The 12,172-nt window shown below is 32.9% G+C and overlaps 1 protein-coding gene across 1 annotated transcript; it reads left to right on the top strand.

Annotated features, from left to right (window-relative positions):
• The first annotated feature begins 2,746 nt into the window (after nt 1–2,746).
• Nucleotides 2,747–10,691, top strand: LOC110861351. The gene is made up of 5 exons (XM_022110459.2): nt 2,747–3,006; nt 5,025–5,224; nt 9,625–9,756; nt 9,875–9,968; nt 10,468–10,691. Exons 2-5 carry the CDS (start codon nt 5,032–5,034, stop codon nt 10,628–10,630), a joined length of 582 nt encoding a protein of 193 aa, XP_021966151.1. The 5' UTR covers nt 2,747–3,006; nt 5,025–5,031; the 3' UTR covers nt 10,631–10,691.
• Nucleotides 10,692–12,172: the final 1,481 nt, after the last annotated feature.

Raw genomic sequence — 12,172 nt, 5'->3', positions numbered from 1 at the left:
ATACGAGACGATTTTTTTGCCCGTAGAAATTCCACCACAAAAAATACAGCGTTTTATTCAGAAGTCAAAATTTTGTGAAAATTTTGTAAAAATTTTATATTTTCAATTTTTCTTGTTTACATATTTCGTGCATATACGTTTTTTTCCGTAAATATTAAGCATATGTATATTTCAGCGATTAAATACATAGCCGTCCTCTGATGATGATAATCTTACCGTGTGGACAGTGGTGGTCTGGTCTGGTGACGAAGAATTACACAAGGATTTTCTTTGTCCATCTGTCTAGTTGACTTTTACTTTTTGGAATTAATTAGTTTTCGAAACTCTGCTCTTTAAAATCTTCAAAAGTTTGGGGTGAATAATGGAATGAAAATAAAATAATGGATTTGGTTTAGCAGAAGGAAAGCCTTTTGGGAAGGTATTTTTAGATGGAAGATTAAAATCTGGGTCGGAACGGACGACAATTAATTTAATTTGGAACTGATGGATGATAAAGTTTTTTTATAGAATTTTTAATATTTGGAGAAACGATAGGTAAGAAATTCGTGGGAAAAAATACGTAAAACTTCCTATTTTTACATTTATTTGGAAATATTTTTTTTCATACGTATTTTGACCAGGTGAATGATTTGTGTAAACGTTGACAAAGTAAAAATTTGGTGAAACAAAAAATACCTTAAAATTCAGATTTTTATATTTCGTAAATTTTTTTTTCATAAATACATATTTCGACCATGTAAATGATTTATTTAAACGCTGACGAAATAAAAATACTTATTTTATTTGATTTTTCAAAAGGATAACTTTTCAAGAACATCTTCAAAATTTTTAGAAGAATTTGATCAATATTTATTTCCAATGTGTACAATTATATGTGCAAAATACTTTTATTGATGTAAATTTATGCAAAATTATATACTAGTTGTATTTTTATTTTGCACATAAATCCTCATGCTTATACCTGACTACCTGTTATACTTGTTGGGTTCTTAATTTAGCAAATTTTTTATCAATGGCGTAGAAATCAATCAATCAATTTATTAAATGATATATAGCATTTGCCCGTCATCATGAATAAAATTATGATGTAGAACCAAATTATGATGGCGTAGAAAATCAATTTTGAAGAATCGTTCCAAACTCACTTTTCAATTACACTTATGCGAAAAACATGCTCAAAAAGGCAGAAAACTTGATAAAAATATTCTAAAAAGGGATACGAACTTCCTCAATAAATGCAAAATATTGACAATACATTGTTCCAAATTGTCTGTTTTTGCAGAATAAATCAAAAAAAATACAATTGTTCGCAATCTACAAAATATTGAAAAAAGCATAATAATCTCCCCAAAAAACGCAAAGTATTGACAATACATCGTCTCAAAATCGTATTTTTCGAACTAAAACCCAAAAAATACAGGTCGTGCTGGTGGGATTATTGGGTGCGAGGAATCGTGTCTAACAAGAGAGAGAGAAAGAGATAACTGATTAGAAATAATAATACTACAATTATCTGCATGACGCAAAAACGGACGGGAAACACACCTCCTCCAGTCCCAGAATCCCAGAATCGGATTGATTAGCAGATCAAACAAATTACTTTGGTTTACGTTCAATTAGTTGCGTTTACTTTTTTTGGGGGGGTAATAAATCCAATCCAGCCGGGCTAAACTAGTCCACCAGCAGGTGACCTGACCACCATGCCATCGTCGTCACCAAAATTTGGGCAGATTTCCTACCACTACTTTCACCACCCGATAGAAAACTGTGACAATGTGAGAGGAAAAAAACACGTGGGTGGATTGGATAACTTGTCCAGCAGATAACATCTTCTTTCATAATGACATACAAAAAGGTTTCCATTTTACATGGCATGATGCAATTGGGGCAAAGTGAGATAACGTCACGTCTTCGGACAACAATAGAATCGGGGGTGAGGGGAGATTTGTATAGAAAGTTTGACTTATTATTATGCGAATTGAACTGTGACAATGTAAAAAAAAACGCGTGGGTGGATTAGATGGATGAACGGATAGCTTGCCCAGAAGATAACCCACGCATAACGATAACGAACAGAAAGGTATGCATTATATTAACTATTGGGGGCCAAGTGACATCTGATAACCTGTCGTCTTCGGATAACATGATACAGTCGGGGGCGAGGTGAGATTTGTGGAGAAAGTTTGACTTATTATATACATACAAATTGCTCTCTCTCTTAATCTCTTATGCTTTCATAGCAGATATAAATGTATGCACTACAATGATAATATTGGGGGCAAAGTGAGATCAGATAACGTCACATCTTCGGATAACATCAGAGTGTGATGTAATCGGGGGCGAGGTTTGTAGAGAAGGTTCGGTCATATTGGGGACTTATTATACTAATTATAATCTTGAGGGTGATGACCAACGAAATTTTGTTAAAGGGTGGTTTTGTTGGTTTATGACGTGTCGTCACGCCTTGTGACAATTTTATTACGTCCACGTCGTCCACCAAAACTGTCCACCGTCACGTTTCTTTCAACCGGGTATCAATATTCCACTCCCGAAGTATCAATTCATCGGGGGGAAAGTATGTATGCAAATGTCCAGTCGAGCCAAATTTCTCTCCCACCTGTTTTCTCACCTCGCACCTCATTTGCATCGTCATCACGATTTGAATACATACTTCGTGGTGTGGTTAGATACCAAAATCCGGGTCTGCTTTCTACCCACTTTTACTCCGGGGATGATAAAACGGAGAGCAGAGTCTCGTCCCAGACACGCTACCCGTCTCATCTCCCATCCATCCATCCACTCCACCACCGTCTCAACTTGCCTCACTTTCACCCAATACTCTCCAAGAAAGGGGCCGACCGAGACTGGACAAAGTTGGGATAAGAGTGAAGAAGAATTGAGAAGAGATTTTATTGAGAAGAAATTTATTTTAGTGGAGTTTCGGAAACTTTTCAAAATACGGAATTGATCAGAAATATATATTCGTAAATAAACTAGGATTTTAAGGTGAGTATAAAAATTATTGGGAGATTTTGACGACGAATTTTGTTTCTGGAGAAATTCAATGCTCATATTATCTCATCAAGATAGAGTTAACGGGTGATTGTCAAATTTCAAATTTTTAACAAAATTGAATGTTTTATTTGATCGCAGTTTTCAACTTTTTTTATTTTCACAAATTTAGAAGGTACGTAGAAAATTATTGTCGGATTTTGGCCACGAATTGTATTTCTGGAAAAAGTTCAAGTACGTTGTGCTCATGAAGATCTCGAGTTTTGCGATGTCTTGTTTTTTTGGACAAATTTGAATTTAAAAAAATACCAATATTCTATTTGATCTCATTTTTTCAACTTAAAAAAAATATATTTTCGTAGATTTGGAAGATTAGTTAAAAAAATTGGTAGATTTTGGGGGCAAATTATATTTTAGGGGAAAGATTAATTACAGAATATACTCATAAAGATAGGTCTTGATAATTTTCGTGTTTTTTTACTAATAAAAAAAATAATTTCATAAATAATTTATTTATTTCAATTTTTTTTAATTATTTGGGCAAATTTAAAAGGTAAGTTTAAATTAATGGCGCATTTTGGCGACGCATTCTATTTCTGGAAAAGTTTAAGCATGTTACATACTCATCCAGATCTCTAACACTGCTAAATCTTCTGTTTTTCTTGGAAAAATTTCAATTTTTTTGGAAAAATTCAACATTTTATTTCATATCGGTTTTCAATTTTTTTATATTTTGGCAGATTTGAGTATAAATTATGATTTTGGCGACGAATTCTATTTCTGGAAAAAGATTAAGTGCGTTATATTCACCAAGATGTCAATCTTTGCTTGTTTTGTGTTTTTTTAGACCAATTTCATTTTTTTGAAAAAAATCAATATTTTATTTGATCTCATCTCACTTTTCAACTTTTTAAAAAATATTTTCGCAGATTTAGAAGAGATTTAGAAGAGAATTTTGAGTAGAAAATTATTGATAAATTTTGGCGACGAATTCTATTTCTTGAGAAAGTTTAATTCAGTACTATGCAAAGAAAGGTTGCATGGCATTGCCATAAATGTTCATATTTTTTTTACCAATTTCAATTTTCTGATAAATTTCATAAAAATTTTAGTTTATCTTACTTTCCAATTTTTTCTTTATTTTGGAGGTTTAGAAGCTGAGTGTAAATTATTGTCGATTTTGGCGACTAATTGTTTTTCTGGGGAATGTTTAATTATATAATATTCTGATAAAGATTGTTTTTGGACCATTAAAATTTTTTGAAAAATTTCAATACTATAGATTTGCTCTTATTTTTTCATTTTTTTAAATTTTCACAACCACAAATTACTGATCGATTAGGAATAATTTGAAAAATGTGTAAAATTATTTACTTTGGTTTTCCTTGATTTTTACCAAAAACGATTTTTTACCAGCTTTTACAAAAATAGATAGATTTTAACGACGAATTCAGTTTCTGGAAAAAGTTAATAATTCACAAGGCTTAAGAAGATTATTTTTTATTTTATATGAAATTTCGTGTTTTTTCACCATTTCAAATTTTAGAAAAATTTCATAAAAATCTTATTTTATCTTATTTCCCACCTTTGTCCCTATTTTGGCAGGTTTAAAAGCTGGGCGCAAATTATTGTCGGATTTTTGCGATTAATTAATTATATTTCTAGCAAAATAGTTTAACGACTTGCTATTTATTAAGATCAATTTCTTCGGGATTTTGGACGAGTTTAAATTTTTTGATAAATTTTGTAAAATATTTTATTCGATCTCACTTTCCAATTTGTTTTTAAATATATTTTCGATCTCACTTTCCTTGTTTTTAAATTTTCGCAAATTTTTGTAAAAATTCTTGTTGTAGTTTTGCGACGAATTCCATTTCTGGAAAAGGTTTAAGTTAATAATAGTTATCAAGATGTATGAACTGTATTTTTTTTAATGAATTTCAATTTTTCGATAAATTTCATAAATATTTTATTTGATCTCACTTTCTAAATTTTTTGGATTTTTTTTGCAGATTTAGAATGCATCCCAAAGCATCGTCACCTTCCTCTCAGACGTCGACGTGCATCCATTGGTCGTCGTCATCGTCGATGCCACCCATGTCGAAAGTCCTGCTCGTGACGTTGGCCATGCTGACGCTGTACAGCGTGCTGGTCAGTGGGGCTGGCTATTTGGGTCCGCGCTACGGCAAGAGGCTGCCACTCCCGATGCAAGGTTAGAACATATTTCGTACTTTTATTTACTAAAATATGAACAATATTCCAGTCATAAAAAAAATCGTTTCAGAAATTTGTAAAATTTTGTGTCTTGATTTTTTCATAATTCACCAAAAATGTTATTTCTTAGCGAAAATGAAACCAAATTCCAAACTCTATGTAGTGAGGGAAAGGTGGAAAGTTTTTATGAAAAATATGTCGTATAAAAAATAATTTGAAAAATATCACATTTTGTACATTTATTTTTTCATAAATTACCAAAAATGTTATTTCTTGACGAAAATGAAACCAAATTCTATGTAGTGAGGGAAAGGTGGATAGTTTTTACGAAAAATAAGTCATACAAAAAATAGTTTGAAAAATATCACTTGATTTTTTCATAATTTACTAAAGTTCCAATTTTTTTCGGGAATGAAACCAGTAGTCGGGAAAGGTATAAAAATAGATGGAAAAAATGTCCCGTATTCTATTTTAATTCTTGACATTTTCCTCTAGCTTAAAATACTTATTTCCGTAATTAATTACCTAATTTACACATGAATACGGGATTGCGTAATAAGAAACTGGGATACTTAATTTAGGCTTTGATGACGCCGCTTTCTCTCTAATTTGGATGCACCAATTAGTGGTTTGGTTTGGGTCTGGTATTATTTTCTCCACAGCAGGTGGTTGGGTTCACTCACAATGGAGGTCTCCCAACGTATGCTCACAGATTTGGACCAAACTAGCGTCAATCGATCACAAATATAATTAGTATGAAATTTGCAAATGGAACTATCCACCAATGCTCAAGTTTAGCAGAGATATTTGCATAAAAACAGCAGAAAACGCACCCTCAAGACTGGCAAATTTTTAATTTTCCGAATTTACTGCGCATTTTTTCAGCTTTTTATGCAAATATCTCCGCCAATCCTGCGCAGTGACAGATAGTTCCATTTGCAAATTTCATACTAATTATATTTGTGATCGATTGACACTAGTTTGGTCCAAATCTGTGAGCATACGTTGGGAGACCTCCGTTGTGAGATGTGCTGCATTTGTTTAGGAAAGTTGAATAAGTGGTTTTTCTCGTCATTGGGATACTTTCTCTATAGAAAAAGTATCCCAATATAGAGAAATATATATATTTCCGCGTGACCAGTTAGGTAGTGTCTCTTTTTTAAGAGCAGCACGTCTCATCGAACAGAAATCTGCTTAGTAAATTTATTTGATTTACGTACATAACTTTGTCATTATTTACGTATTAATTTCGAAATATTTCATTTATTTTATTTTCGAAATATTTCTGTGTGACAGTTTTTTTCTCAAAAATCTTTTTGGAGAATAAAGCTTTGTTTCTTGTGGGTTTGCCACATTTCTTGCACTTCAAAGCAATAACTGAGAAGTGCAAAAAAGTGGGAGAAATGTGCACCACCTAGCCACGTGCCGTATGAAGTATTTACAGCGGCGGGGCGTAGTTTCTTGCGCTTTTAAGGTCAAAATACGCGCAAAAACCGGTCAAATTCTTCCCCTTATTTCTTGAAAGTCGTTACTTACACCAGAAACACTGCATGTACACAATCTTACAAATTGGCCTGATTATTTCCGTACGCATTTTTTTAATTACGCACTTATGTCATGTATCGTGTGTAAATATGCAAATATTAGAAGTATGTATGTACATAAGCAGTCTTATAGAAACAATAAGGACCTGATTTCACCCTCGCTTTGATCTCTGCCAATTTGTGAGGCCATATAATAATCCCATTTTCATTTGGGAGTGTATAAAAGTACAAAAAATAGGGAAAGTTGGCTTCTTTCTTTCTAGCTCATCGTTATATGTACATACACAACTTTGCAGACAGATTAGATTATGTAGATACATCGTGTCACGTGGGGTGTGTCAGAGAGTTCAGTAAACTAAACTAAACTAACACAATGACCCAATCTTACTCATCTTCAGAGATGGAGGAGGCAATAATAAGTTTTTGTTTCCGCAGTGGATACAACTTTTTCTATAAAAAAATGCATGGAACTAGATACAAAAGTGCAAAAAATAGAAATGTGGGTCTCGCTGTCTACACATTTGATCCAGTGTTTCGTTTCTTGCGCATTTCTTGGACAGGGAAGAAAGTGCAAGAAATGAAGGGTGCACGAAACTGGGAGAAAGTGCAAGAAATATGTGCCATCCAGTCACGCGCCGTATGAAGTAGAGGTTTCTAGCATCGTGCATTTCTTGCAGGTCAAAATATTCACCTGCAAGAAACTACTTTCTTTCCGTTATTTCTTGCACCCGAAACACTGAGCTGGATTGGATGTACCATGTCAAGAGAGGAATTGGTCATTTCTGGCCGTTAAAATTTATGCCCACATATGTATAGCCAATAAATGGGTAACATTTCCGGCACAAATTAATTATTAGTTTGGCAATTTATTTGCATGCCCTTGACATTGCACAACTCTACGCGTTTTTGGCTTGTTTGAGAGAGTAAAGTAAACTATGTATGTAACTTCAGATACATACATATGAAGTAAAATTATTATCTGTTAATCTTATTAAGGCGACATCATCACTATTAATTATTTTTTATTGGTGTGTAGCCCTTTCAATTAGGATTTTTAGAAAATATTTTTTTCAACATTTTTAAGTGAAATTTTTCATACGAGGACAGATTCGATTTAATCTGGTGGAATTATCATATGGGATGGAATTAGTGGTCTCAACGGTGCGGTTCGGTTCGGTTCTTGGAAGAACCGGTATGGAACCGAGAACCAGAATTGAAGAACCGAAACAGAACCGAACTATTTTTAGCTGGAACCGAACCGGAACCGGACCAAACCGTGACCGAACCGGCGGTTCGGGTCAAACCGGTAGTGTTATTAATATGCAATAAACAACAAACAATGCTAATTCACGTGTTTCTGATGAAATTTCACATGCAAGCCAATAACTTATCTGTATTTAAACAAGCAAATTCTAACACATGTCAACAGCAAAACCACTTATGTATGTATTATTGAAGTTAGAAAACAATTCCAAGTTTGGGGTGCAACCAAGTCAAAATTCCATTTTGGAAACTTTGGGGTGTGACCAAGTAAAAATTTCATTTTGGAAACATTGGGGGTGTAACCAAGTCAAAATTCCATTTTTGAAACATTTGGGGTGTGACCAAGTAAAAATTTCATTTTGGAAACATTGGGGGTGTAACCAAGTCAAAATTTCATTTTTGAAACTTTGGGGTGTGACCAAGTAAAGATTTCATTTTGGAAACATGGGGGGTGTAACCAAGTCAAAATTTCATTTTGGAAAGTTTGGGGTGCAGTCACGTCAAAATTTCATTTCGGAAACTTTTGGGGGTAAAAATTTCGTTTAGGAAACTTTGGGGGTGAAAATTTCATTTTGGAAACTTTGGAGGTGTCATCAAGTCCAAATTTGGTTTTGCAAACATTGTGGATGTAACTGTAACCAGGTCAAAATTTCGTTTTGGGTAACTTGGGGGGTGTGGCCATGTCAAAATTTCATTTTGGGAACTTTGGAGGTACGGCCACGTCAAAATTTCATTTTGGAAACTAGGTGTATTTCGGGAAATTCGTAAAACTTTTTCGGAAATATGATCAACTTCGCTAATGTATTTATGTGTGTAGTTCGGTTCAACCCGAACCGGCCGGTTCGGTTCGGTTCTCTAAGACTTGGAACCGGAACCGAACCGGTAATAAAAGTTTCGGTTCGGTTCGGTTCTCCGTATAAACCGGAACCGAACCGAGCCATCGGTTCAGGTTCGGTTCTATGAGAACCGAGAACCGTTGAGATCACTAGATGGAATAATGTCGCGTACATATACAGCAATAAATAGCGAGATGCTCCATTTCGTAGGATTTGAAAGAAGGGAAAATTGAGACGAAAAAATGCAAACTCAAGACCCGCATGTATTTAGTGGGGCCTTAAAATGAATGAAATGGGGCGACTTTCTCTCCGTGGAAAGTCCCAACTTTCCCGTGATTTTTGTAAACTTTTGCTGAAGAAGAAGTTTCTTGTATTTATTTCTTCCCTGGAATTTTCTAATGGTTTGTTGTTTTTTTTTGATAATATTGCAAAGGTTACGATATTTGCATTGTATTATGTACAAATTTGTATTATGTATTGTTTTCATGAGTAAACACGAAATTCTATTTTCGCAAAAGTTATGTATTATTGTATGACTCGTTCACATTTTCATCTTATCGGAAGTGGGTGACGTTTTAAATTTCAAAGTCATGCAAAATGTAAATATTTCCAAGTGTCCGCACTCCTCGCAAAAAAGATCGTTCGCTTTTCTCATTTTTAATGACGGATGACTTCTGAAAAAAAGAATGGATATGAATTCGAGAAGGGAAAATAAATAAAAGCGGTATCGAATATCGAATATTTTTTATGCGTAGGTGGAGAAGTGAGTCGAATCGTGGGACGTTCCTCCGGACCAAGAACGATACAATCCCGTTCTCAAGCCAGGTTTTATGCTGGCAGCCGATACGGTGGGAAGCGCAGTTATTGGCCCAGTTTGATGCAGAGTGGTAAGAAAAAAATTACTAAAATACGAAAATTTTCAAGAAAAGAAATTCAAATTTTTTTTCATCCATAAGAAACTTAAAGTTACGAAGAATTTTTTTAAAATTCGAAAATATTTTTCAGATGTCGATTCATCACTTGATTCCGGAGCTAATAATGCATCCCCGTACGATTGCGTTTACTTGCCGTACGTCGGAATTCGGTGTGGCGTTCTCAGGTAAAAAAAAAGATGTTTCATGTTTCATTAAATTTGGAATGTTTTGAATGTTTCATTAAATTTTGACCAATTTCTTCTGCATTTTGTCAGTAAATTTAAAATTACAAAAAAATTCTGAAAATTTCCATGAAATTTCACCAAAACTTCGTAAAATATCTAAGACTAGGGGTAATTATATAGTAAATTTGCACCATAATTTCTTTCGGCGTCAGGCTATTTAACCTCATAAATTTGGACACTTTTTGAAATGTCTATTCCAGAAATAATTTTGACCATTTTCAAATTCTATTGTAGCTAAATTAAAAATTTCTAAATTCGCAATAAGTTTCCAAAAAACACAATTCTAATAAAAATCATTAATATATCTGAAGAATTTGCAACTTCGCGTAATAAATTCAATTTCTTTTGACATCACACTATCACTAAATTTGAAGTTTTCGACACTTTTTGAAATTTCCAAATTTTTAATTTCATCCAAAATTCATAAAATCTGTTACAGGTCTGAATCAGCATTCAGTTCTGGCGGAAGTGACCACGACCCCGCGGAAGACATGGAAATGTCGCCGTCTTCTTCTTCATACGGCGGGGGGTCACCTTCCCTCACCCGAACCAGCATTATCGACACCGTTCCCTCGTCCGGATCCGGCAGCTCGGATAACTAACTTATCAATCTGTCAAAAATTTCAAAAAATGCATTTTTTCATAAAAAAATATTCAAAAAAACAAAACAAAAAACAAGTCCAGGCAGCAGCAAGCAAAAAATGGATGAATATTAGCGATATTTGCTTAGACTAGAATTTGCACAGGAAGAATATGTATGTGTCTATGTAGGAAAATAGATGTAGCCTTTTTCCTTCCATTGATTGATTACCGCTTATCTTACTTGATGATAACCTATAAATGGGGAATTTACTAATTCAATAAATTATATATGCGTGGAGGCGGAAAAGAGAAAGTAAACAGATACATTCATAACCCACAAATCGGGGAATTATTTAGGTAAATATTTTCCGGGTGGACATACAGATAAACACACATGAAATAAGCAAATATGTAAATAAGGACATAATATGTGTTTAATTTAACCCAGTTAAATAGTTAGTTACACACGTGGGGTGATTTATTATTAGAAGATAATTATTAATTATTAATTAACTTTTACCTTCATCTTCTCCATCTCTTGCAAAATAATGTCTGTAATTTCTTGGAAAATGTCATATCTTCTAAAAAATCTACATATGTAGTCAGTCATAAATTGTGAAATCTTGATGTACAGATAGGAAAATATGTATGTAATTGTTTCAGAATTTTGGAAATTCTTTTAAAAAATGTCATCTTAAATTTAAACAGTCAAAAATTGTGAAAGTTTAATGTACAGAAGAAAATATGTATGTAATAATTTCAAAATTTTGGGAATTCTTGAAAAAAATTCATCTTTCTAATGTCACATAGTCACAAATTGTGAAATCTTGATGTACAGGTAAGAAAATATGGATTAAGTAATTCCAGAATTTTGGAAATTCCAAGTATTTATTAAACTTTAGAATTAAATATGTGGGTTTTTTCTTCTTCTTAAAGATATGTATGTACATACGTAATTATTATGCAGCATAAAAAATATTGTGATTACACACAGTTCTTCTTAGAGAATTTATTTAACATTTTCTTAGATTTTAGATTTTAAAGTTACTTATTTATTACGAGAAATATTTAATACTCCAACAAATAAGTTGGGATTTATTCATGTAAATGTAACGCAAATGGTGAGAGATACATAAGTTTAATAAGTTTTATTAGTAAATTATAAACTTTTAGAGAAAGACACGTGGAATCAAAATTCCAATCCAATTTTCCACTGATTTTAATGATTTTTTTTTTAAAGAAATTTATTTATTTTGTGTTGCATGATTCTCAGTAAAAATTAAAAAATTAAGTGTGGCAGCAGCAGCATGAATAAATAAGGATAATTTTAGAATGTATGTATCAAAGTCAGTGTCAAAGTTCGAGAAAAGTTGGTGTAAGAAGAAAATAAAGTAAATAAATTTGATGATTGGAAAGTTTCTGGGAAAAAATAAAATTGGAAACTTATTTAGCACACGTTTTTTTTGCATTAAATAAATAAGAAGTTGATACAAAAATTTGATAAATTCCCGGAATTTTGCTTATTTATGTACATCAGAAACAAAAATATGTCCTTAAACAAA

Source organism: Folsomia candida, unplaced genomic scaffold (genome assembly GCF_002217175.1).
Source record: "Folsomia candida strain VU population unplaced genomic scaffold, ASM221717v1 Fcan01_Sc040, whole genome shotgun sequence".
Taxonomy (NCBI): domain Eukaryota; kingdom Metazoa; phylum Arthropoda; class Collembola; order Entomobryomorpha; family Isotomidae; genus Folsomia; species Folsomia candida.
Note: the sequence above shows the minus strand (reverse complement) of the source record. Positions and strands in the feature narration are given on the sequence as shown.

Excerpts from the sequence above, each read along its gene's own strand:
- LOC110861351 (XM_022110459.2), top strand. The coding sequence starts at position 5,032 with ATGCATCCCAAAGCATCGTCACCTTCCTCTCAGACGTCGACGTGCATC. Across the intron at positions 5,225-9,624 it reads GCTGCCACTCCCGATGCAAG|GTGGAGAAGTGAGTCGAATC; the intron begins GTTAGAACATAT and ends TTTTATGCGTAG. Across the intron at positions 9,757-9,874 it reads GCCCAGTTTGATGCAGAGTG|ATGTCGATTCATCACTTGAT; the intron begins GTAAGAAAAAAA and ends AATATTTTTCAG.